This window comes from Sus scrofa, chromosome 14, assembly GCF_000003025.6.
Source record: "Sus scrofa isolate TJ Tabasco breed Duroc chromosome 14, Sscrofa11.1, whole genome shotgun sequence".
NCBI lineage: Eukaryota > Metazoa > Chordata > Mammalia > Artiodactyla > Suidae > Sus > Sus scrofa.
The window spans coordinates 53,637,779-53,665,008 of record NC_010456.5 but is presented as its reverse complement, the minus strand read 5'-3'; the positions used below and the strand labels follow the sequence as shown (position 1 = coordinate 53,665,008).

The 27,230-nt window shown below is 39.9% G+C and overlaps 1 protein-coding gene and 1 long non-coding RNA gene across 2 annotated transcripts in view; one reads left to right on the top strand and one right to left on the bottom strand.

Annotated features, from left to right (window-relative positions):
- RYR2 (ryanodine receptor 2) overlaps positions 1–12,869 on the top strand; it is a 754,552-nt gene extending 741,683 nt beyond the window's left edge. The window contains 3 exon segments of the mRNA XM_021072683.1: positions 1,616–1,716; positions 2,627–2,678; positions 11,428–12,869. Of these exon segments, the coding sequence (XP_020928342.1) occupies positions 1,616–1,716; positions 2,627–2,678; positions 11,428–11,523 (249 nt within the window). The 3' untranslated portion in view covers positions 11,524–12,869.
- The window catches only part of LOC110256642, a 60,314-nt gene continuing 45,184 nt past the window's right edge, over positions 12,101–27,230 (bottom strand). The window contains exons 2-3 of the long non-coding RNA XR_002338429.1: positions 17,715–17,886; positions 12,101–14,101 (exon numbers count right to left, since the gene is read on the bottom strand). This is a non-coding gene — a long non-coding RNA (uncharacterized LOC110256642). The remainder of the gene's footprint in view (positions 14,102–17,714; positions 17,887–27,230) is intronic.

Sequence of the window (27,230 nt, the reverse complement as noted above, 5' to 3'; positions counted from 1 at the left end):
ACTGTAATTTATAGTCTAGGAAACAATATAAGAGTTTTAAGCCAGGCAGCGGGGTGAGCAGATTTACATTTTTTTTTTTTTTGGTCTTTTTAGGGCTGCACATACAGCATATGGAAGTTCCCAGGCTAGGGGTCAAATCGGAGCTACAGCTGCCAGCCTGCACCACAGCCATAGCACTGCTGAAACCAAGTGGCGTCTGCGACTGACACTGTTGCTCACAGCAATGGATGGATCCCTTAACCCAGTGAGTGAAGCCAAGGATCGACTCTGCATCCTCATGGATCGTAGTCGGGTTCGTTACCACTGAGCCATGATGGGAGCTCCCAGATTTACATTTTTAAAAGATAACTGTGGACTGATGGATTAAAATGTGGGGAGTGAACTGGACACTGGTGCCCACAGGGTAGGAAGTGGCCGCTTCTTGCCCCTTGTCATGTCAGTATCTAGTTAGGAAACCTTTTCTAGGGAGGATATGATAAGTCTTTTTGCTGAAGCAGTGCCAGTGAGGATGTGGGAGCCAGACAGACTCAAGCACTACTTTGGGGTTGGCCTGAAAAGAACTTGGTGATTGGCTAAATGTAGAAAATTAAGAGTTTAGAGCCTCTAGAACGAAGCATGGCAACTCATTTAGACACAGAAAACCAAGAGAGGACATCAGGGGAAGGACAGGTTCCCAGGAAGACAGTGAAGTGTGAACCTGCTTAGGGAAGAGACACTGAATGGTGTATAAGACCAGACTGCCAAATGAAGCATTTCTGCTGTTGATCAGTAAGTCAGGGAGAATTAGAAATTATCTTAATCATCTTGATTCTAGGCTCCCGAATCTAGGATATCATAAACATGCCTCCGATGGTATTAAACAGCTTCTAAAATGCAGGGAAGATGAGCATCTGGAGCCACATGAGGACAATAATTACTGAATTCATTCAAGCTGATACATAGGAAATGCTAATGATGAAATGGCCCCGCTTCCCCCTGGGTTTTGGGTACCAGGGCTGCAGATGGCAGACCTAGTGGGTGAAGAGAGAGATGATTGGGATGAAAGAGAAGAGAGCAGACACCCTGTTTCTAGAATATCCCAGTGTGTATGTTCATTAGGTAATTGTGTGCCTAGCACAGTGCCTGGCCATGGACGACCTTCTCTGAGTTGTTGATTAAATGCCTTACAGCCTGGTATTTGGTTTGGTCCTCCACAGATGGAAAGTATCTGTGCCTTCCTCTCTGCCCTTGGTCATCAGACTTGCCTAGGATTAAGTACCAAGTTTGCAGTTTCAGTGGAGGATGCATTCTGTTCTGCCTGGTACCTTGAATCAATGTCATGAACAAGAGTGATCACCAAGCTGGGGAAAATAGAAAAAAGATGTTGCCTTTCAGCCTATGCTCTTCTTTCTGCCTTTGTTGTGTCTTGCTGCTGGTTTCTTTTTTCATTTAAATACACAGCAAGATAGAGTGGGGACAACCGTTAAACAGATATTTGGGTGCCTGGCACAGCCATCTGGGATGATCTTTTATGTAGGCTGATTAAACCAAGTAGTTGCCCCTGGGTGGTAAGGTGGTTATTCCTTTGGTTGTGCTTTCTGAATTCTGACCTTCCATATTTGCCTTTGTCTTCTAGACCAAGTGCTTCATCTGTGGCATAGGAAATGATTACTTCGACACTGTGCCACATGGCTTTGAAACCCACACTCTACAGGAACACAACTTGGCCAATTATCTGTGAGTGTGCCCGACTCCCCTCCCTCTCCAGGTACCCAAGCATCCCCTACCTCAGCCAGCTGGAGAAACAGGAGAGAGAGCACCTCTCTGTACGATTGGCCTGAGGCGTCTTATACTTCTTAGAGGGAAAGACCCACAACTGGTGGTTTTGCCCCAGGAGTAGGTTGACTCAGGAAGTGAAATAGTGATCCTCCATGTGAAGGATACCTTCTAGAACATGAAATGAAAAGGTAGAAAAGATAAGCCGAGTACATACTGAGCCTCTCAGACAGCTTTGGCCATGTTTCTTATTTCAAATAATACTCCAGCTTCTTCCTAGAGATATATGAATCTCCATTTTTCTTTGCTGAGGACCCATAGATCTCTTTAAGCACTATTGGAAACACAGTTAAACATTGCATTTAAAAAAAAAATACGTAGAAATCTGTTACTTGGAACTTGCCAAGACCGCAATTGGGTACAGTATTATTTCTTAATCCATTTCTAACCTGATTTTAATATCTAATAGAAGAGAGTGTGGAATTATAGCAGTTTTTAAAAAGTTGGCTTTAGATTTCACAGGTTTGTGACATTAGGCAAGTCATGTAACCTTTATAATCCACATTTTTCCACATTAGGGTTGTGATTTGTGCCCCATGAGTAAGTAAATATGGATACTGTTGTGGGGGGTGGGGAGGATCCTCCAAAGAGGTATAATTTGATCTGTTCACACATGTTAGCTCCTTTGAAAAAAAATCTTAAAAGAAGGTTAAGCTTTTGGTCCCGTGGTGGTTTTTTTTTTTTTTTTTTTGCTTTGCGGTTCTGACCCATTTATTTGCTCTGCCATTAAAAGTTAGCTCATAGCAGAATCCAAAGTATCTGTTTATGCTTCTATTTACATATAATCAGTTTATGATTACTCTATTTGTAGGTTTTTTCTGATGTATCTCATAAACAAGGATGAAACAGAGCACACAGGACAGGTAGGTAAACAGTAACTATATATCTTCTGAAAGAAATGATCATAGAATCTCTGCACATTGGAACGAACTGTGTGCATTAAACATTAAGAGGTAGAATTGCTTTCAGATATTAGTCATGGTATCTTGGTATAAAATTCCTGTTACCCTGGCTGAGTATGCAAAGGTTGCCTTATTGGAAACAGTAAAATTTTAATTGCACATAAAAGTAAAGCTTTTATTAGCTGACAATGCTGGGTTTGAATTTTGATAATTATACCTGATTGCTTGATCATATAGCAGATGATTTCAGATGAACTACAACCCATGTATTGTGATCATTTAAAAATAATTGCTTAGAGATTAGATGGGACAATTTGGTGGGGTAGAAAGACCTTGTGCTCACCTCCTCTCACAAACACACCAAAATCAACAACTGCTGAACAACAATCAAAAAGACTGGACCTACTAAAAAAGAAAGTCTATATCCAAGGACATAAAGAAGAAACTCCATGAGATTGTAGGACGGGTGCACTCACAATATATTCAAACCCCATACCCCCCCGGTGAGTGTGCCACAACTCGAGAACAATTATATTGCAGAAGTTCTCCCATAGGAGTGGCAATTCCAAGCCATCCTCTGCCCCAGCTTGGGTATCTGGCATTGTAAGGGTGAGCTATCCCCTGCCCCATGTGGCTGTGAAGGACAGCGAGGCCTGACTGTAGAAGCTCCATAAGACTGGGGGAAATATAGACTCTAAGTTTGGAGGGTGTATACAATCTCACATGCACCAAGACCCAGGGCAAAAGCAGTGACTTCTGGGAAGGTGGGGGACAGCTGCAGCTCACTGTGGAGACAAGGACACTGGTAGTGGAGGTACTGAGAAATAATCACTGACATGAGCTCACTTGGAGGCTCCCATTTTGACACCAAGACCTAGTCCCACCCAACAGCATGTAGACTCCAGTGCTGGGACACCTCAGGCCTGGAAACCAGGAACACAGCCCCACCATCAGCAGATAGGCTGCATGAAGGCCTCAAACAAACAGCCCCAAGCAGTCCTGATAAATAAAACTGGAGCTAGAGTAATCAAATGCCCTGACTTCAGACTATACTACAAAGCCACACTAATCAAAAAAGTATGGTATTGGCACAAAAAGGAAATGTAAATCAATGGAACATTTTGGAGAGCCCAGAAATAAACCCATGTGCCTTTGGTCAATTAATCTGTGACAAAGGAGACAAGAATATATAGTGGAGAAAAGACCATCTCTTCAATAAATTGTGCTGGGAAAACTGGACTGCTACATGTAAAAGAATCAGATTGGAACATTCTCTAACACATACACAAAAATAAACTCAAAATGAATTATAGACATATATGTAAGGCCAGATACTATAAAACTCTTAGAGGAAAACAAGAGCAGAACACTTTAACATAAGCCACAGCAATATCTTTTCAGATCCTACTCCTAGAGGAAACAAACACAAAAGTTAACAAATGGGACCTAATTAAACTTACTTGAAAGCTTTTTCACAAGAAAGTAATTTTTTTTTTTTTTTTAGTCTTTGAGGGCCACACCCATGGCATATAGAGGTTCCCAGGCTAGGGGTCTAATTGGAGCTGCAGCTGCCAGCCTACACCACAGCCACAGCAATACCAGATCCAAGCTGCATCTGCGACCTACACCACAGCTTATGACAACACCAGATCCTTAACCCACTGAGCAAATCCAGGGATTGACCCTGCAACTTCATGGTTCCTAGTCAGATTAGTTTCTGCTACACCACAACAGGAACTCCACAAGAAAGTAAATCATTAGCTAAACAAAAAGAACAACCTACAGAATGGGAGAAAATGTTAGCCAATGAAACAAACATTGACAAGGGATTAATCTTTAAAATCTACAAACAGCTCATGCACCTATGTCAAAACAAACAAAAAAAAAACAACCAAAAAAAAATGGGCAGAAGATTTAAATAGACATTTCTCCAAAGAAGACATACAGATGGCAAAAAGCACATGAAAAGCTGCTCAATATCACTATTAAATGCAAATCAAAACTACAATGAGGTATCTCCTCACACTTGTCAGAATGGTGATCATCAAAAAGTCTACAAACAGTAAATGCTGGAGAGGATGTAGGAAAAATGGAGCCCTACTCCACAGTTGATTGGAATGTAAACTGGTACAACCACTATGGAGAGTAGCATGGAGGTTCCTCAAAAAACTGAGAACTACCATGTGATCCAGCAATCCCAGCCCTGGGCATTTATCCAGAGAAAAGCATTAAAAAGACACATGCACCCCTATGTTCACTGAAGCACTATTTCCAATAGCCAAGACATGGAAGCAACTTAAATGCCCATCAGCAGAGGAGTGGATAAAGAAGTGTGGTAAATATGTACAATGGAATATTACTCGGACACAAAAAAGGATGAAACCACGACAGTTTGCAGCACCATGGATGGACCTAGAGATTATCATACTAGGTGAAGTAAGCCAGACAAAGAAAGATAAATATGATATTAATATAAAAGAACTTACATACAAAACAGAAATAGACTCATAGATAACAAACTTATGATTCTCAAAGGAAGATGTGGGAAGGGAAGGATAAATTAGGAGTTTGGGATTAATATATACATACGACTATATATAAAATAATCAACAAGGACCTACTGTATAGCACAGGGAACCCTACTCAATATTATGTTTTAACCCATGAGGGAAAGAAATCAGATAAAGAATGGAAGTATGTTTATGTATAACTGAATCACTTTTCTGTATACCTGAAACTAACACAACATTTTAACTAATCTATGCTCCAATATAAAATAAAATTGAAAATTTATAATATTTTAAAAAAGGCTTTCTGAGCCCACAACCACCTATAGACACACCCCTTGACACAGCTCTGCCCATCAGAGGGCCAAGACACAGCTCAGCTTACCAATGGGCAGGCACCAGTCCCTCCCACAAGGAAGCCTGTACACGCCTCTAGAACAGAATCTCCTACCAGGGGGCAGACATTAGAAGCAAGTTAACTAGAGTCTAGCAGCCTGAGGAACTGAATCCATAAATGCAGATCAGAACTTACTCTGGTACCAGCTGGTATCTGGCTGTTGAGTGACAAGAAGGGAGTGTTCTACTGGGACACATGCAACATCCCCTACAGAGGCCACTTATCCAAGGTTGAAAAACGTAACTAAAAATACATACATACATAAAAATACAAATAGAAATTTAGACAAAATGAGATGGCAGAGGAATATGTTCCAGATGAAAGAACAATATAAAACCTCAGAAGAACAATGAAGTGACATCAAGAAAGGGTATGTACCTGAGAAAGAGCTCAGAGTAGGGGTCATAAAGATGATCCAAGAATTAGGAAAAAATAATAGATACAGAGAGTAAGGAGTTCCAAGAAGTTTTTAACAAAGAGTTAGAAAATAGAAAGAATAACCAGAGTTGAAGAATACAGTGGCCAAAATGAAAAATACACTAGAAAGAATCAGTAACAGAATAAATGAGGTAGAAGAATGAAAAAAGGAGCTGGAAGACAGTAGTGGAAATCATTCTTGTGGAAAAGAATAATGAAAAAAAGAAAAGAAATGAGGACAGTTTAAGAGACTTTGGGGACATCAAAGCACATGAACATTCACATTATAGGAGTCCCAGAAGGAGAGGATAGCAGACCAGAGAAAATATTTGAAGAAATAACAGCTGAAAGTGTGCCTAAGTTGGGAAAGGAATGGTGACTCAAGTCCATGAAGCCCAGGAAGCACATACAGTATGAACGTAAGAAGGAACATGCCAGGCCACCTAGTCATCAAATTGACAAAATTTAAAGATAAAGATAAAATGTTAAAAGCAATAGGGGAAAGAAACAACATATGAGGGAATCCCATAACACTATGAGCTGATTTTTCAGCAGAAACTCTCCTGGCAAGAAGGGAATGGAATCTTATATTTAATGTGATGAAGGGAAAAAAACTGCAACCAAGAATGCTCTACCCAGCAAAGAATTCCCTTTAGATTCAATGGAGAAATGAAAAGCTTGACAGACAAAAAAGCTAAAAGAATTCAATACCACCAAACCAGATTTACAACAAATGCTAAAGGAACTCCTCTAGGCAGAAAAAAAAAAAGCCACAACCAGAAACAGGAAAATTATGAAATGGGGAGGCTCACCAGTAAAGGCAAACATACAAGTATGAAATCATCCACACACAACTATGATATCTAAACCATGAGGAAGAAAGTACAAATGGAGGATATTTGAAAGTCATTTGAAATTAAGAGACCAACAACTTAAAACAGTCATACACATAAACACATACATACATACACACACACACACATTTATCTATACATATCTAAATCAAAACCTCATGGTTTTGATATATGTATATACATGTATACATATACACATATATCAAGCATATATATAATTAAACATACATAAATACATATATAATTAAACATATATAAATATATCAATACCTCATGGTAACCACAACCAAAAATCCATAATGAATATACACACAAAAGAAAAAATGGATCCAACATGACACTAATGATAGTCATCAATTATGAGAACAAAGAAGAAGGGGAAAAAAACCTATGAAAAATTTCCAAAACAATTTACAAAATGGCAGTAAGACCGTACATATCAATAATCACCTTAGGAGTTCCCATTGTGGCTCAGCAGTAACAAGCCCAACTAGTATCCATGAGGATGTGGGTTGTATCCCTGGTCCAGCTCAGTGGGTTAAGTATCTGGTATTGTTATGAACTGTGGTGTAGGTCACAGATATGGCTCAAATCCTGTGTTGCTGTGGCTGTGGTGTAAGCCAGCAGCTGCAGCTCTGATTCAACCCCTAGCCTGGGAACCTCCATATGCTGCATGTGTGGTCCTAAAAAAAAAAAAAAAAAAAAAAAAATCAAATAATAATAGTAATTGCCTTAAATGTAAATGGATTAAATGCTCCAAGCAAAGGAATAGAATGGCAAAATGGATACAAAAACAAGACCCATATATATGATATAATAAAGACTCACTTCAGATCTAGGGACACATACAGACTGAAAATGAGGAGATAGAAAAAAGTATTCCATGCAAATGAAAATCAAAAAGTGCTGGAGTAAAAATACTAACATCCCCAAAAACTAGACTTTAAAAATAGTTATAAAAAACAAAGGACACTGCACAATGATCAAAGGATCAATCCAAGATATAATCATTATAAATATCTATCTACCCAATATAGGAGTACTTGAATATATAAGGCAAATTAACAGACATCAATGGACAGAGCATCAGGACATAAAATCAGTAAGGAAACATGGGCCTTAAGTGACATATTAATCCAGATAGACCTAATTGATAAGTGTAGAGCATTCTGACTGAAAGCAGCAGAATACATGCTTTTCAAGTACACTTGGAATATTCTCCAGGAGAGATCACATGCTAGGCTACAAAGCAAGGCTCAGTGAATTTAAGACAGTTGAAATCATACCAAGCATCTTTTCCTACTATAAAGCTATGAGATAAGAAACCAACTACAAGAGGAAACTGCAAAAAACAACACATGATGGCTAAACAATATACTACTAAACAACCAATGGGTCACTGAAGAAATCAAACAGGAAACCAAAAAATACCTAGAGACAAATGATGATGAAAACATGATGATCCAAAGCCTATAGGACACAGTAAAAGCAGTTCTAAGAGGAAAGTTTATAGTGATACAAGATTACCTCAAGAAATATCTCAAATAAGCAACCTAACCTTACACCTGAAGCAACCGGAGAAAGAACACACAAAACCAAAGTTAGTAGAAGAAAAGGAATAATAATGATCAGAGCAGAAATAAACAAAATAGAGATAAAGAAATAATAAAGGTCAGTGAACCTAAAAGCTGGTTCTTTAAAAAGACAAAACTGATAAATCTTTAACCAGACTTATCCATAAAAAAAGGGAGAGGGCCCAAATCAATAAAATTAGAAATGAAAAAGAAGTTATAACCCAAACCACAGAAAAACAAGGAGACATAAGTGACTACTACAGGCAACTCTACGTCAATAAAATGGACAACCTAGGAGAAATGGACAAATTCTGAGAAAGGTACAATTTCCCAAGATTGAACCAGGAAGAAATAGAAAATATGAACAGTTACAAGTACCAAACTTGAATCTGTGATTTAAAAACTTCCAACAGGAGTTCTCATCGCAGCTCAGCAGTTAACAAACCTGAGTAGCATCCATGAGGACATGGATTTGATCCCTGGCCTTGCTCAGTGGGTTAAGGATCCATGATCTGTGGTGTAGATTGCAGACACAGCTCAGATCCTGCATTACTGCGGCTGTAGTGTAGGCTGGTGGCTACAGCTCTGATTGGACCCCTAGCCTGAGAACCTCCAGGTGCAGCCTTCAAAAGACAGAAAAATAAAAATTAAAAAAAAATGAAAATAAAAATAAAAACTTCCAACAGACAAAAGTCTAGGACCAAATGGCTTCACAGGCAAATTCTATCAAATATTTAAAGAGTTAATACCTGTCCTTCCAAAACAATTTCAAAAAATTGCAAGGAAGTCACACTTCCAATCCATTTTATGAGGCCATCATCACCCTGATACCAAAACCAGGCAAAGATGCCACAAAAATGAAAATTACAGGCCAGTATCACTGATGAACATGGATGCAAAAATCCTCAACAAAATACTAGCAAACACTATCCAATAATACATTAAGATGGTCATTCACCATGATCAAGTGGTATTTACCCAGGGATGCAAGGATTTTTCAATATCTGTAAAAAAAAAAAAAAAATTCATTGTAATATATCACATTAACAAATTGAAGACTAAAAACTGTATGATCATCTCAGTAGGTGAAGAAAAAGATTTTGATAAAATTCACCATTTAGGATAGAAAATTCTCTAGAAATGGTTATAGAAGGAATCTACCTCAACATAGTAAAAGCCAATTATGACACACCCACAGCTAACATCATTCTCAGTGGAGAAAAGCGAAAATATTTCCTCTAAGATCAGGAACAAGATAAAGCTGTCCATTCTCACCTCTTTTTTCAACATAGTTTTAGAAGTCTTATTCACAGTACTCAGAGAAGAAAGAGAAGTAAATGAATCCAAATTAGAAAAGAAAACAAAACTATTACTGTTTGCAGAGGACGTTACACTCTAAGACATGAGACAATCCTACACTACCAGAAAACTATCATAGCTCTTCAATAATTTGGTAAAGTTTCAAGATACAAAATTAATACACAGAAATTTGTTGCATTGCTATATGCTAACAATGAAAAATCAGAAAGAGTAATTAGGGAAACAACCCCATATACCATTGCATTAGAAAGAATACCTAAGAATAGACCTACCTAAGTAGGCAAAAGTATAAGATGCTGATGAAAGAAATTGAAGATGACACAACAGATGGAAAGATATACTGTGTTTTTGAATTGGATCAATATTGTCAAAATGACTATACTACCCAAGACAATCTACAGAGTCAGGGAATACCTACGAAATTATCAAGGCATTTTTCAATGAACTAAAAGAAAAAATTTTTTTTTAATTTGCATGGAAACACAAAAGACCATGAATAGCCAAAGTAATCGAAAAGGAAAGTGAAGTTGGAGGAATCAGGCTCCCTGACTTCAGAATATACTACATGCCACACTAATCAAAATAGTATGGTGGGGAGTTCCCATCATGGCTCAGCAGAACGAATCTGACTAGTATCCATGAGGACACAGGTTTGATTCCTGGCCTCGATCAGTGGGTTCAGCATCTGGCATTTCCATGAAGCATTGTGTAGGTCTCAGACATGGCTTGGATCTAGCATTGCTGTGGATGTGGCATAGGCCAATGGCTACAGCTCCAATTAGACCCCTAGCCTGGAACCTCCATATGCTGCGGGTGCGGCCCTAAAAAGCCAAAAAAAATAAATAAATAAAACACTTTTTCACAGCAAAGGAACCATAAAAAAAGAAAGCCTACAGAATGGGGGAGAAACATTTCCAAATGATGCAATTGACAATATTAATTTCAAAATATACAGATAGCTCATATCAAAAAACAACCAACACAATCCAAAAATGGGCAAAACTAAATAGACATTTCGCCAAAGAAGACATATATGTGGCCTGTGTATGACAGCACATGAAAACTGCTCAAAACCAACAAGGACCTACTATATAGCACAGGGAACTCTACTCAGTATTTCGTAACCTATAATGGAAATGAATATGAAAATATATACGTGTGTGTGTGTGTAACTGAACAGCTGAAACTCACACATTATAAATCAACTATACAACATTGTAAATCAACTATACTTCAATAAAAGTTTAAAAAATGATTATTTATTAAATGTTTAAGTTCTCACTGAACTTTCTGAAATTCTCCCTTCACAAAGATTCACCTCCAATTGTTAACAGTTTGAATTTGAAGGACACAGTTAATAAAAATAGTTTTAATGAACTCTCAAAAACATATCACAAATATTTTTTTTGACATTACTATATTTTAGTTAGGATGAAGATTATTTAAAGTAAAAATAAATAAGGGCTGGCCTAATTAAGAACTACTAAATGAATTTAGGTCTCTCCAATTATATAACCATCTGCAATGCACAATTAACATATGTGATGTATGTAATAGCAAATTTGAGTTTCTCATATTTTGTGGTAACACACAGATTCTGGGAAACGACATGATGTTAACACATTGCCTTTATTTTTACAGGAATCTTATGTTTGGAAGATGTATCAAGAAAGGTGCTGGGAATTTTTCCCAGCCGGGGATTGTTTCCGGAAACAATATGAAGACCAGTTAAATTAAACTCAGTCTCAGATCACCTTGAACAACCAAAACACACATGCTCTCTCTCCCTCTCTCTGTCTCTGGCTCGCTCTCTCTCTGCCTCCCGACTCTCTCTTCTTGCTCTCTCTCTGTCTCTGCTCTCTGGGAAACATCCTGCTGATTTTGTGACTTGCCAGCGTTACACGTTTCCGAAGCAGTTGACGCTCTGTTTCTGAAGACCTGACTGTTCTTTTCCCCCGTCTTGTGTATTTTGAGAATAATGACTGAAGAATCATCTAAATTCACACACAGACAAAATAGGAACTCTGGAGAGAAAAACCACATTCTGGAGACTCTCAATCATCACACAGATTTCCTTCTGAGTCTCCCAAAATCTCCCTGCGCTATGGGACATTCACAGAGAAGCGTGGCAGCCACACTCATCCGGCCTCTTTATTTCACCATCCAGAAAGGAACTCTGTAAAGGTCACAGAGCACTGTAGCACTTACCAGATTGCCGTGGACACCAGTAACGAAGGGAAATAGTGCCTTACTATATGTGGGTTGAGCTATGCAGAAGATATGTGCATGAAAAAACATCTTTATTTTCTTTATGTCGACGTTTTTTTCTTAGATTGATTTTTGTGAGGGTTTTTTTTTTTTTCATGCTTTTCTTTGGTGGGAGAGGGTAAGAAAAGCAGTTTGCACACACCTTTTTAAAAAGACGGGTGGCCTGTCTCAGGACGAGAGGAGGTTCTTCTCATTCACATTTTCCCTCCCCATGTGCTCCTGCTTTTATTTTGGTAATGCTCTGATGCAACACTGCAACTTTATGAAATCTTTGTATGAACACAAAAAGACTGCAAAAAATACACTTTCAAAAGAAATAATTCATTGCATGTTTATTATGCAAGTTTAAACGAACCAAGAAAACCTTCCAAAGTAAGTTGATCCACGTGAGAGAACTTTCATGATAATTATATTCATAGTAATAAAGTGTCGTGGGCTTAATTGTATCTTTGGAGCCAGTGTCATCCACCAACAATGTGATACGTTATGAACTTGACAGTAGTTTTGGGTTTTTCTCTTTCTTTCGGCCACCTGTGATCAGCTGTTGATTAAGGACTTCTTGTCAGGCCATTTTTTAATATCAAAGCTGAAGCAATATCCATTCAGGGATTTCATCAGTTGCATCAAAAAACACGGATGAGAATATCAATCACTCCATTTTGAGTCCTTTTAAATGTAATGCGAATCTTTACAAATAAAAAGACAGATTCAGAGTGGGAAGCAAGGTCATTTTGCAAACATTGGAGCTCTTTTATTACAAGTTTGCTTGTTAATTTTAGAATTGTAAAACTGCTCTGATTAAACTATTTAACTAACTTTCTCATCCTCTCCTTTCTCCATTTTACTTACAACTTGGATGGATTATAGAAGGTTGAGCTTTTAACTTGAAGGGCTCTAGGGCAATCCAAACACTGCCTGAAGGTCTGTCATACTTTCCTGTAGCTAAACAAGTTTTCTGCAGCTATGATTATGAACTTCAGAGCTATCTGGCATTTTGACTCACCATCTAGCCCCAATCCTGTCATTCCCTTGTATTAGGGCTATCCAGATTTCTTGGAAACAACCAATGACAGAAAAATCACTATCTTCCGAATCATTTTAATTTCTATACAACTTTGATTTTAGAAAGCTCTTCCTTATTCAGGGCAAATTCCTTTCCACGTAAAAATAGGGATTCATTTTCTGGCTTAATCTGAAAGAGCACTGGCACACAAGTAAGTGATACATTAAACACTCAAACACTAATTGAACATGGGCCACGTACCAAGCACTATGCTGGGTGTAAGCTGTCATTTTTCAGCTCATCAGCACAATATCAGATCTGTAGTACCTAGATTTTGCAGTTGTCTTTAGGAATTGTAAGGGAGGAAAACTTTTCCCTTCTTATCATCTAGGTTCTTTGGCTGGTTAAACTGACATAAAACAGATTCAGAGGAGAAAAAAATTTTTCCATGCAGGAGCCCCAAAAAGACATGATGATACCCCCAGACACTCAGGCAGCTGAGGCTTATATGCCATCCTGAGCTCAGAAGAGAGTGGGGCCTGGGGCTTCAAAGGCAAGGAAGACAGTTCCCAGGAGGATGCCAAGAGCAGATGTCTGATAAATGTTTGCCATGCCAGGCAGAGACAAAGGGGCACAGAGGGGACTTTGAAAAAACAGGCCCTTCTGCCATCCCTCCCGCCCTGCCCCCGCCCCACAATCTTCCCACACCCTTCATGGTTATCCCTGGTGATGGTTCTCTTCCTGGACCAGGTCTTCTGTTTTAATTCTTTGAGGCAGTTGAGGAGACAAAAAGCTCTTCCTGAGTCTGTTGGGCCTTGATTGACGTCCATTGAAAGTCTTCCACCAGCCAAAATGGCACATTCTGGGAAGGCTAGTTCCAAACTTTTCAGTATCACTTTTATTTGGGAGGAGTCAATTTGGCTACACTGTGAAGATTCCTGATCCTGCTCAGGGAGATGACTTTATATTCTGAGGAGTCCGAATAAAAGAAATGAGGTCAGCTCCACAAAACATTAAAGATACGTTCCCCTTTGCCACAAAACACTGCAGAAGAAACACGCAATATAGAGAAATAAATATTTTTCCAGGACAGAAAGTCTGATAGATTCATGTTTTCTATTTATAAGGGCAAAGTTGGAAATGATGTGAAACAAGGGTAAGGGTGGCAGGTGAGTGAACAGATTCCTAGCTGTCACTTGGATTTTGCAGATACTTGGAGACTCTCATGATTGAGGGCTCCTGGCTTTGAAGAACTGGGAGGTGACAGTGCTCAGGGAGAATCAGAGGAAAAGGCTGAATTCAGGAAAGGAAGCTCCCTTCCTTGGTTCCACTAGTGGACTTTGGACATCAGTATTGGAATAAATAAACAAGCAGAGCCAGTCACTTTAGAAATTGTCACTGGTGTCATCAGTGGCCTACAATTCAAAAAGGGTACTTCTCTGTCCTCTTCTCAAGGCCTCAAAGGGAAGCAGCATTTCTTCATTAGCATTACTATGAATTTTACCAGGAAATGTCACACAAATTATAGATACACTGTGACGCTCCACTTCTCTGATTAAACTCAAGGCTGCCTGACCAAACTCAAAAAACATAATGCAGAAATTTTCAAATATTCAAACAATCACTGACATCACAGTGTATCTTCCGAGCTTTGCTTCCACTCTTACAGATATTTTTCTCCCTTTCTTATTTTGTCTGTTCCTCCCCTCCTCAAAACTTTTTTCCCCCTTAGAAACGTATCTTGATATTACTCCATAAGATGAACTTAGAGCCATAGTGTTAGAGCAGACAGCTAGGTAGATATGAGCAAAAAAAGGGGGGCTACAGCCAAATGGCAGGAAACCATGCATCTTATGCAGAACAGCGGTCCTTGGGCAAACTGAGAGAAATAGGAACTTCCTGACTGACAGGACACCACACACTTTGGGGTGGTAACTGTCCTGGAGGCAAAGAACTGTGGGGGGGGCAGGAATTTCTGGCATTCAAATGTACCTTCTTTCTCATTAGGCCCTATTATAAGAAAATTAGCCTTGGCGTTCCCGTCATGGCGCAGAGGAAACGAATCCAACCAGGAACCGTGAGGTTCTGGGTTCCATCCCTGGCCTCACTCAGTGGCTTAAGGATCTGGCATTGCTGTGAGCTGTGGTTGTAGGTTGCAGACGCGGCTTGGATCTGGCGTTGCTGTGGCTGTTGTGTAGGCTGGCATTAGAGCTCTGATTAGACCCCTAGCCTGGGAACCTCCATATGCTGTGGTTGCGGCCCTGAAAAATCAAAAAAAATAAAATAAAATAAAATAAAAATAAGAAAATTAGCCTTGCAGATAAGAATTTCCCAACTTGCAGTGACACCATGACATTTCTGATCAAGGCTACATTAGATTAAAAATCCCTCCTCCCCACAGGAACATGGAGCTGGATGAAAATCATGGAGTTACCACTGCCAGACGCCACCCTCCACTTTGATTCCACACCCTACATAACTGGTTTGCCAAAGTAACTCACAGGATCTACTCCCCCGAGCCTGCCCACTCTCCCCTTGAGAGCATCCTACCACTTAACTAAATCTTTGCTTTACTTTGTTGACCTGCCTATCTCATCTCTAAACTCTTTGTGTGACAAGAACCTAGCCTCCAGTGTAATCTTTGGTGAGCCAGGAGGAGAATTTGGCAAGTCTCAGCCTCTTGCCTCCCTTGTACTTGAGAGGCAAGAGGCTGAGCCATTTCTCTCTCTCTCACTTTCTTATCATCTGTCCCATTTTCAGACCTATTTCTGCAAAGATATGGGAGTAAGTAGAGCATCTAAATGCCTTTAGGGTGCTTGCCATTGGAAGACTCTCATGTAAGGATGAATGAGTCATGGAACAGACTAGAGAGATGATAGGTCTGTCTGTTCACCTCAATGCTATTTCCATGCAATATTTTTGGGCATACAGTTAAAAGCATAAAACCACCCCCTCCCTGTGGCTACTCTTATAGGCTTATTATTGGTCTACTTATGCCTGACTATCTTTGTCTCATCTCTTCATCCCTATATCACTCTTACTTTACACCCTTATTTCATGCCTTATTCCACTGAGAATGGAGGGAAAGAAATCTGTCAAGCATTTTCCAACCTTGCTGCTAGGTCTTGTACCTCTCATTATATGCAGAACATGTCAGGAAATTTACAGGCATTGTTACAAATAGTTAGAGACCTTGAAGCATAGGAGCTTCTCTTGCTGGGTTTGCCTTATCTGCTATTTAATTGTCATCAGATTCAATTATGTGGAAATATAAAATGCAGCCTTACTTATACTGTAAGAGAGTTCACACTAGACCATAGCTGCTATGGTCCCTTTGGGAGCCGCCTCCCACCACAGGTGGTCTGTGCATGTATCCCCCGGGTTGGGAATGGGGACAGTCCTGCCCCATAGTGGGACCCATAGTGGTGGGACTGCATCCAGCTGCCATCCTTCACCACCTGCTCTGCATGCTGCCCTGCATTTAATCAGCCCCACTTCCATTGTCCACCACACATCTGGGGTCCATGCCTGCTCCCACCCCCCACCTTGCACTGTTGGGGTGGGGTACATGCATGGCCATGACTGGGAGATACATGCCTGGGCAGTGACATTCATTTGCCTTGCTTGCCTCCCTGGGATCACATGATTAGGAGTGTTCTTTAGGGCCACCAGGCCCTCTGTCCCACTAAATGCAGACATGTTTCTTCCATCTTAGGCCACCATATACCCCCCTACACCCATCCTTCTGCCTGCTAGATGGAGCACGTTTGGGAGGGTCAGAGTAAGTGTGACACCAAGGCCCAGGGCCACTGCCCACCTCCCTTAATGGACAGTGCCTATTTTCAGAAATTTACCACCCATTTAGGGGAAAAAAGCTGGTACCTAAATGGATCTTAGAACTATGCGGATGTCTATTCCAGAGGAACATACCCCGTGATGCAGTGGTTAATCATTGGCCATAGATTCTATAGAGAAGCCTTTAGGAAGGTCACTCATCCTGAGTATTGCAGATGCCAAGACAGGACACAGGCCCAGGATGCTGGGGTCAGCAGCACTGTCACATGGGGGAGTGGCTGATCCCCATTTTGGTTGGGTTGATGGGACTAGGTAGATGGGGAATCTGGAACCAGTCTTATCTCAGGGAGCCCCCATGGGACCTCTGTTACATGAGCACCCTCCTGCTAAAGGAATGGTGGGAAACACTACCCCATCCCAAGGACTCACCCCTATGGTGCATTCTCAGTCACTGGGACAAGTTTTCTCTAGATTCTTTAAAAAAAAAAACAAACAAAAAACTTATTTTCTTTCATAACACAGCCTGGCCCCAAGATAAACTTGAGGACAAGGAGGTCTGGCCAGAAAATAGAAGCCTCAACGATAACACTGTCCTCTATTTAAACACTTTTGTAAAAGACAGGGAAAATGGACAGAAGTTCATTATGAGCATGTTTTATGGCCCTAACAGAGAACCAGAACTATGCAAGACCTGTGTTAGGACCCTTGCTGGCTGGAACTGATTCACACTGTACAAAATCTTTCTCTAGTGGCATCCCTGGAAAACAGGAGCCCAAGGCAGAAGACCCAAGGCCCTGACACTTTTTCACCATTTTCAGCCTCTCCCTGGCCCTGTAAGATTTATAAGGGTAAACTTCCTTACCAATAGTGCAGTCAGAGCTTCTTTGCTTCAAGTAGGAGGTGGGCTTCAAGGAATTACTAGAGCTGACACCCATTTTTCTTTGTCCAACCTCAACCTGGTTAGGTAGATCCTTAGAGGACCCAAGCCAGTTCATCAGAGAATTCCAGGGACCACCTCTCTCCTTTGACCTTATCTGAAGGAAATAAATACTGTCCTTTCCCACTGCTGCACCAGTGAGGCAAAGACCTGTATTTGGGCACAAGCCCAAACATATACCGATGGATGACACAATGCCCAACCCCATCAATATCCGGTGGGCAGGACAGAAGTCCTCTAATGGATCCCAGTTGGGAATATCAGCTTGGTATCATTAGACGGGATCACAGGATGCTTTGCCTTGTTGAAGATATGAAACAATGTATAATTAGCATAATTAAACCCGTTAACTATGATATGGTTAAAAAATCACCCAAGGCCAAGATGAAAATCCAGCCCTATTTCAGGCCAGATTGGTAGATGCCTTCAGAAAGTATAAAATGTGGACTCAAAAACACTTTTCAAGGGACACGTTGTATTTGCAACCCACTGCATTAGCCAATCAGCCCCTCACATCCATTGGAAACTTCAAACTTTTGCCAAGGGTTGCCAGACTCCTCTCAGCCTTCTTACTGACACAGCCTTCAGTGTCTTTAACAATAGGGACCAGGATAAGGATGAAAAGAAAGAACAGCATGATTTAAGAAAAGAATGATAACAAGCCAGGCCATCATGTCATCATAACAAGACCTAACCTACCTCCTGGTCACCCTAAAAGTACTTCCAGGAGTTCCCATTGTGGCGCAGTGGTTAACGAATCCGACTAGGAACCATGAGGTTGCGGGTTCGGTCCCTGCCCTTGCTCAGTGGGTTAAGGACCTGGCGTTGCCGTGAGCTGTGGTGTAGGTTGCAGACGTGGCTCAGATCCTGCGTTGCTGTGGCTCTGGCGTAGGCCAGGGGCTACAACTCCAGTTCGACCCCTAGCCTGGGAACCTCCATATGCCGCGGGAGCAGCCCAAAGAAATAGCAAAAAGACAAAAAAAAAAAAAAAAAGTACTTCCAGAAAACCTCTGCCAGGAAAGGGAGCCTTTTTAAAATGTGGGATCCCTGAACACTGGGGCAAGGAATGTCCAGGATATAGGTCCCAGCCTACCCTCCAGATGTCATGCCTGCTCTGCAAGAAGCTGGGCCACTGGAAGAGGGAATGCTTCAGCTCTAAAGGGAACAAGGAAATCTCCCCACTCCAGTCACGACAGGAATTGATTGATGGGACCCAGGACTTCCCTGAGAAGAGAGTCATCATCACCAACGAGAAACCATGGCTAACACTGACACGACACATAAATTTTTCCAGTTTCTAGTGGACACAGGAGATACCAACTGTGTCCTGACTTCCTACACTGGGCCCCTTACCCCCTGAAACCTGTTCTATTGTTGGGAAGCAGGAGAGACAAAGCCAAAACATTTCACCAGCCCTCTAACTTGCACTTGGAGAAAGACCCCTATAACTTACAAGTTTCTTGTCATGCCTAAAGTCCCTTGCCATTATTAGGAAGGGACTTTTTCTCAGCCTTAGGCACAACTCTTTTTCTCCCTGAAAATCCAAGCCAGGGGATGTTTTTGGCTGGACTATTTTACACAAGACATGGATAGTCTAGCCCAAAATATTCCCCTGGAAGTTGAAAAACTTATAGATCCATGGGTCTGGGATCAGAAAATCCCAAGCAAGTCAAAGTTTGTCAGTCCTATAAAAATCACCTTTAAAAAAATTAATAACTTCCTTTCCTGGCACCAATACCACGTAAAAACAGAGGCTCATGAGACCTCAAATCCATAATTTCTTTCTTTCTTTTTTTATTTATTTATTTTTGCTTTTTAGGGTTGTACCTGCGGTATATGAAGGTTCCCAGGCTAGGGGTCCAATCGGAGCTACAGCTGCTGGCCACAGCCCCAGCCACACCAGATCTGAGCCATGTGTGCGACCCATCCCACGGCTCATGCCAATGCTAGATCCTTAAACCACTAAGCAAGGCCAGGGAGCAAACCCACAACCTCTTGGTTCCTAGTCGGATTCATTTCCACTGCTCAATGATGGGAACTCCCCAACCCATAATTTCAAAATTTATCAAATATGGGATTTTGGTGCCATATAAATCTCCCTGAAATACTGTAATTCTGCTTTTTCTTAAAAAAAAAATTGGGAATGTAGAATGGTTCAAGATCTCCATATCATAAACGAAGTTGTGATTCCTCTTCATCCAATTATTCTCAACCCATACACAATTTTTATTCAGATCCCTAAGGACACAGCATGGTTTACAGTTCTTAAAGATGCTTTCTTCTGTATACCTATTCACTCTGATTCTCCATACTTTTTTGCTTTTGAGTAGACTGAACCAGACATGAATGAAACCCAAAAATATAATCAGACTGTCCCTCCTTAGGGATTCCAAGACAGCCCACAGCTGTTTGGCAATGTCCTAACTAAGGAACTTGGAGAAATGAAATTAGAGAAGGGGGCATTATTACAATATGTAGTTGACATCCTTATCTGAAGCCCCTCAAAGCAAGTTTCAGACCAAACTACTGAAGAGGTCCTCAATTTCCTGGGTTCCAGGAGATATAAAGTAGCCCCATGGAAAGCCCAAATTCCCTCCCAGAGGGAAGTGCTCTAAACCCAGGGAATCATGTTTGAAGGAAATGATCCTCCATTTACAACCACCGCATACAAAGAAACAGCTCAGAACATTTTAGGAACGGATGGATTTTGGTCTCATGGCAAAACAATATATAAGACCTTGAAGGGAACAGACGCAGAAATTCTAGATTGGACAGGGAATTCACAGAGCATTTTATTAGATTAAGACTGCCCTGACCAGTGCCCCAGCCCTGGGGATCCTAGATCTTAAGGAGCCCTTTACTCTTTTTATCTCAGAAAAATAAGATATAGCCCTGGGATTTCTCATGCAAAAAGTAGGGCCAATTCCAAAGTGAGTCCGTTTCTCTCCAAGTAATTGGACCCAGTGGCCTCTTGTCTGAGAGTTGTAGCAGCCACAGTCCTGCTAATTGAAAAGGTCACAAAGCTTACCATGGGTCAACCTCTAGAAATATTAACCTTACATCATGTACAGGGAGTATTAGAAATTAAAGGACGTCAATGGCTGACTGGAGGCCACCCTACAAAATATCAGGCCCTCCTCCTAGACTTTTCTGAAGCAACTTTTAAGATATGACAGACCTTAAATCCGGGCATCTTTATGCCTACAGAAAGCCCAGAGGAACTATCTCATTCTCATCAAATAGGTGTGTTCTAGCTGAATTGAATTTGCAAACAGCCCCTCAAGGAACCTAATGCTTTCTATTTTACTGCTGGAAGTAGTTGCAGACATGACGACATCTGGAAAGCAGGGTATGCCACAGTAGATTTACATAAGATCATAGACTCTTATGCCCTATTTCCCCAGACTCCAGCACAAAAAACCAAGCTTATAGCCCTAGCTTGAGCTCAAGGCTAGGAAAAGACAAGAAGATCAATATCTATATGGATTCTAAGTATGCATTTTGGTGTTATATGCACATACTGCCATATGGAAACATAGAGGGTCCCTGACTAAACAGGGCTCCCCAATTCACCAATGGCAGGATATGTTAGAACTCTTAAAGGCAATATAAGAACCTAAGAGGTGGCGGATATCCATTATAAGGGACATTAGAAGAGAAATTTAGATATAGTAAAAGGAAATAGCCTGGCTGACAAGACAGCCAAGAGTACAGCTCTTAAAACCCCTTCAATTCAGGCTGCCTTACTTCCCTATGTACCAGCCCCAGCCTGCTTTCAACACTCCATTATACAAGCAAGGACATAAAGGTCAGAGCTAGGGGATTTCAAAAGCGCCCCAGTTGATGGTGGGTTAAGGAACCAACAATAATTCTTCTGATAGCATTACAATGTAATATTTTAAAGTCACTCCATAACTCCTTTCATCTGGGATTGGATGCTTGACTAACCTGGTAGGAAAAGTTATTTCTATCATAGGCCTTTCTAGCTATCTTAGAAATCACAAATGCCTGTAATATATATTACCATAACAACTCAGGAGGAAATCTTAGGCCCCCCAACCCCATTTGGCATGTCCAAAAAAGAGGAAATTATCTGGGAGAAAATTGGAAAATAGGTTTTATCCAGATATAATCTTCCCAGAGATATAAATACCTCCTGGTTTTTAATGACACTTTCTCCAGATGAATGGAAGCGTTTCCAACAAGGACCAAAAGAGCTCAGGAAGCAATAAAGGCATCGTTAAAGGAAATAATTCCTTGGTTCAGACTTCCAGGTTTTACAAAGTGATAATAGCCCCTCTTTTGTGGATAAAATAACACAACAAATCTCTACTTCTCTAGGCATTTGCTACCACCTGCTGGAAGGAGGCCTTAATCATCAAGGAACATAGAAAGGGCAAATAAACCTTTAAAAGAATCCTAACTATGCATTTCTCTAGGAGTTTTATAGTATCCAGTCTTACATTGAGGCCTTTAATCCATTTTGAGTTTATTTTTGTGTATGGTGTTAGAAAATGTTCTAATTTCATTCTTTACATATGGCTGTCCAGTTTTCCCAGCACTGCTTATTGAAGGCACTATCTCTTCTTAATTGTATATCCTTTCTCCTTTGTTGTATGTTAATTGACCATAGGTGTGTAGGTTTATTTCTGGGCTTTCTATCCTGTTCCACTGATCTATATTTCTGTTTTTTGCCAGCACCATACTGTTTTGATGGCTATAGCTTTGTAGTATAGTCTTAAGTCAAGGTGCATGATCTCTCAGTTCCATTTTTCTTTCTCAAGATTGTTTTGGCTATCTGGGGCTTTTTTTGTGTTTCCATATAAACTGTAAAGTTTTCAGTTCTAGTTCTGTGAAAAATGCCATTGGTGGTTTTAGAAGTATTGCATAGACACTGTAGGTTGCCATGGGTAATGTAGTCATCCTGACAATATTGATTCTTCCAATCCAAGAACACACTATATCTTTCCATCTGTTTTTGTCATCTTGTATTTCTTGCCAAAAATAAACAAATGGGACCTAATTAAACTTAAAAGATTTTGCACAGCAAAGGAAACCAAAAACAAAACAAAAAGACAACCTACAGAAGTGGATAACATATTTATAAGTTAAGCAACCAACAAGGGATTTGTCTCCAAGTTAATTATAAATTAATCTACAAACAACTCATGCATATATATGTGGAGAGAGAAATATATATATATAAAATATATATATAAATAAATATATATATATATATTTAAAACTACTATGAGGTATTACCTCACACCTGTCATAATGGCCAATATCAGAAAGTCTACAAATCGAAGGCTCCAATCAAAATGGTGGAGTAGTTGGACATGGAACTCACCTGCTCTCACAAATACATCAAAAATACATGACTCAGAGAAGAATGCAACAACCAGTTTGTCACAGGCAGAATAGAGAGAAATCTACAAAGAGAGTCCATGCCACATTATGTGCCCCAGCCTGAGACATGTATCTGCTGATATGGACAGGGACTGGGTGCTGGAACTCAGGGTTTAGAGGACAGACCCAGGGAGAGGACTAGTGCTGACTGTGCAAAACAACCTGAAGGTACTGGAGTATGGTACAACTGCAATTGGGAGTGTTTGCAGAAGGATCCTGGACCCACCATAGAAGCATAGTGCTATTGCTAAGCAGTGTATGAAGGAAAATGTGGGGCTGTCATGGCAAACTCTTACACCATGCACCAGCAGGCTTTGGGAGAGTATGTCCCGCTGCCACCTCAGTCACCGGCCACCTAGGCAGGCTTGCAAACTGACCATCACCTCAGCAGGCCCTGGGAGAAGACACTGGTGGGTTGCCCATGTGAAGAGATAGGGTTGAAACCACAACTGAGTCCCAGGGGCTCTGTGACTTAGGAATTAGGGCTGAAATCTCTCCCGTGTTTGCACAAGCTGCAGATGTACACTCTGGTCCCAATTTTGCACATCCAAGTGAATGTGCTCACTTGGCTGGGGCTGGGATGGGTATGGCTTTAGCAGCTCTGGGCTTTGTGGGTTCATCATGCAGGGGCTGCGCTGGGCCAGAGTCTGAGCTGCCTCTATAGCTCCCACAATGTGTCCAGGTCCATGACTATAGCAGTCTTGGGACATGACTTCAGAGGATCTACAATGCTGGCCTATGAAAACAACTCCTGAGAGACATTAGGGTCAACCCCCCTTCCCCTCCCCCATTAGGTGGGGCCAAGAGCAGGGCAGCAAAAATGTACTTTTTACACTTGCATAATGGGCGAAAGAGGACACACTCCTTGGTAAACAGCTCCAAGAGAGGAATACTCAGTGGCTCCTCCCTGAGCAGAAGTGCTCCAATCCCACCTACTTCACACCACAGATCAGAAATTCAGCTCAGAAATGGATCTGGGGACTTTTACTCCAAAAACTAGGGATCAGACCCTGTCCCTGACAGAGCAGTGACAAAGAACAAAGAGGGGCCCTGCTCAATATCCAGTACAGGTTCTGCTCACAACACTATTCACACCTTCTCTCAATGAGATAACTACCAGCATTCACTAAGGAAAGAGGTGGCATGCATCCACACTAAAAAGAGCAGTAACACCAAAAAAAAAAAAAAAAAAAAAAATGTTAATCCCAGACAGGCTCCCACATAAAAATACCTTTCCAAGATTAGGGTAGATAATATTTTCTCCTAAATTCATAGAACAAGAAAAGTATAAGTACATTAAAGAAGCAGAAGAACCAGAGTTCCCCTCATGGCTCAGTGGAAGTGAATCTGCTAGCATTCATAAGGATGCAGGTTTTATCCCTGGCCTTGCTCAGTGGGTTAAGGATCCAGTGTTGCCATGAACTGTGGTGTAGGTTACAGATGTGGCTTGTATCTGATGTTGCTGTGGCTGTTTCTTAGGCCAGAGACTGCAGCTCTGATTTGACTCCTAGTCTGGGAACCTCTATATGCCACAGGTGCAGCTATTAACAAAAAAAAAAAGATAAAAAAAAAAAGGAAGAGGAGCCACTCTTAATTAAAAGATTAATAGAATTCCCCTGATGTAACAAAATGAAAACAGATATCTTTATTTCTAATAGATACTGAGTTCAAAAAGGAGATAATGAAAATACTGAAAGAAATTAAGAAAGCTATCAACAGAAATGTAGATTACTGAAAAGGAACTAGAAACTATAAGGAGGAACCAAGAAAAATTAGAAATTCTTTTGAAGTAACAAATGCTACAATAAAGGCAATGAATAATGCAGAAGGATGAATGAGGGATCTGGAAGACAAAATAATGGAAATCACCCAATTAGGAGAGTAGACAGAAACCCAAATAAAATAAAGTGAAAGTGTTATGAGACCTATGGGATAATAAGAAGTGTGCCAATCTATGCATAATAGGAACCCCAGAAGGAGAAAAAAGAGAAAAGAGGATCAAAAATGTTTTCGGATAATTAAAGCTGAAAACTTCTCAAACATAAATAAGGAAACAGATGTCCAGATACAGTAAATACGGAGTCCCAAACAAGACAGATCCAAATAGATCTACACCAAGACAAATTATAATAAAAATGGCAAATTTTACAGAGAAGATTCTAAAGCCATCAAGACAAAAATGAAGAATTATTACAAGGGAACACCCAAAAGAGTATGAGCTAATTTCTCTACAGAAATATTGTAGGCCAGAAAGGAATGGCAAGATATATTCAAAGTCTTGAAAGGGAAAAATCTGTAAACTAGGATATTCTACCCAGCAAGACTATCAGTTAAAGTAGAAGGAGAGATAACAAATTTCTCAGACAGACAAAAACTAAAAGAATACAGCAGTACTAAATTCATCCTAAAGGAAATATTGAAAAGTCTTCTTAAATAGAAAAATAAATAAGAATCTACTGGAAAGAAAAAAATCACAATTGGAAAGTAAATCATTTAAATAATCCAGTACACAGATTTATTTTTAAAAAATCAAAAAATTTCTGTGAAAGTGATGATAACCACAATGAACAGCAAAATGAATAACATAAGATGCAAAAGAGGGCATCAAAATCATAAAATGTGGGGAAGGAAAGTAAAAAAATATAGACTTTTTTTTTTTTTTCCTAGAATGTGTTTGAGCCTATATAACTACCAGTCTAAATTAAGTAGATATAGGAAGGGGTTAACATACCTGAAAAACAGGATAACCACAAATTGAAAACATAAAATAAATTCACAAAAACCAAACTGAAAAGTACATAAGCTAATAAAAAGAAAACCATAAAATTACAAAAGGAAAATAAGAAAGAGACAAAGGAGAAATATAAAATCAATGGGAAAATAAGGTTGAAATTACAATAAATGCATACTTATCAATAATTACCTTAAATGTCAATGGACTAAATGCTCCAATCAAAAGACTTAGAGTGGTAAACTGGGTTAAAAAAAAACCAAGAGCCTACAATATGCTGCTTACAAGAGACTCACTTCAGGGCAAAGAACATACATAAATTGAGAGTGAAGTGATGGAAAAAGATATTTCATGCAAATGGAAATGACAAGAAAGCAGGGCTCATAATAGTTATATTAGACAAAATAGACTTTAAAATAAAGGCTATAAAGAAAAATAAAGAGGGATGCTATATAATCATAAAAGGATCAACACAAAGAGAGGCTATTACACTCATCAAATATATGAACACAATATGGAAGCACCCAAATACATAAAACAAATACTAACGGATATAAAGGGGGAAATTGATGGAAATACAATAACAGTAGGAGACTTTAACACCCCCACGCGCATCAATGGACAAATTTTTGAGACGGAAAATTGATAAGGCATCAGAAGTTCTAAGTGATACAATAGAACAGTTAGTCTTAATTGATATCTTTGGGACACCATTCTTTTCAGTGCATATAGAACATTCTCTAGGAATGACCACATACCAGGGAAAAAAATAAGCCTCAACAAATTTAAGAATATGCCAGACTTTTTCAAGCATCCTTTCTGACCACAATGGGACAAGACTACAAATCAACCACAGAAAATAGAAAGGTAAAAATTAACTATATGGAGATCAAACAATACTAAAAAACCAGTGAGTCACTGATGAAATCAAAGAAGAAATTTAAAAATACCTTGAGGCAAATGGCAATGAAAATATAACCACAGGAAATTTATGGGATAATGCAAAAGCAGTTCTTAAGGGAAGTTCTTAGCAATACAGTCCTTCTTTAAGAAATAAGAAAAATCTAAAATAAACAACCTAACCCACAACCTAGAATGAGAACAAACAAAACCTAAAGTCAGCAGAAAGGAGATAATAAAAATCAAAGAGAAAATAGAGAGATTAAAAACACAAGGAAAAAAAAATCAATAAAACCAATAGCTGTTCTTTGACAGGGTGAACAAAATTAAAAAAACTGGCCAAGTTCATCATGAAGAAAAGAGAGAAGACTTAAAAATAAGAAATGAAAGAGGAGAAATCA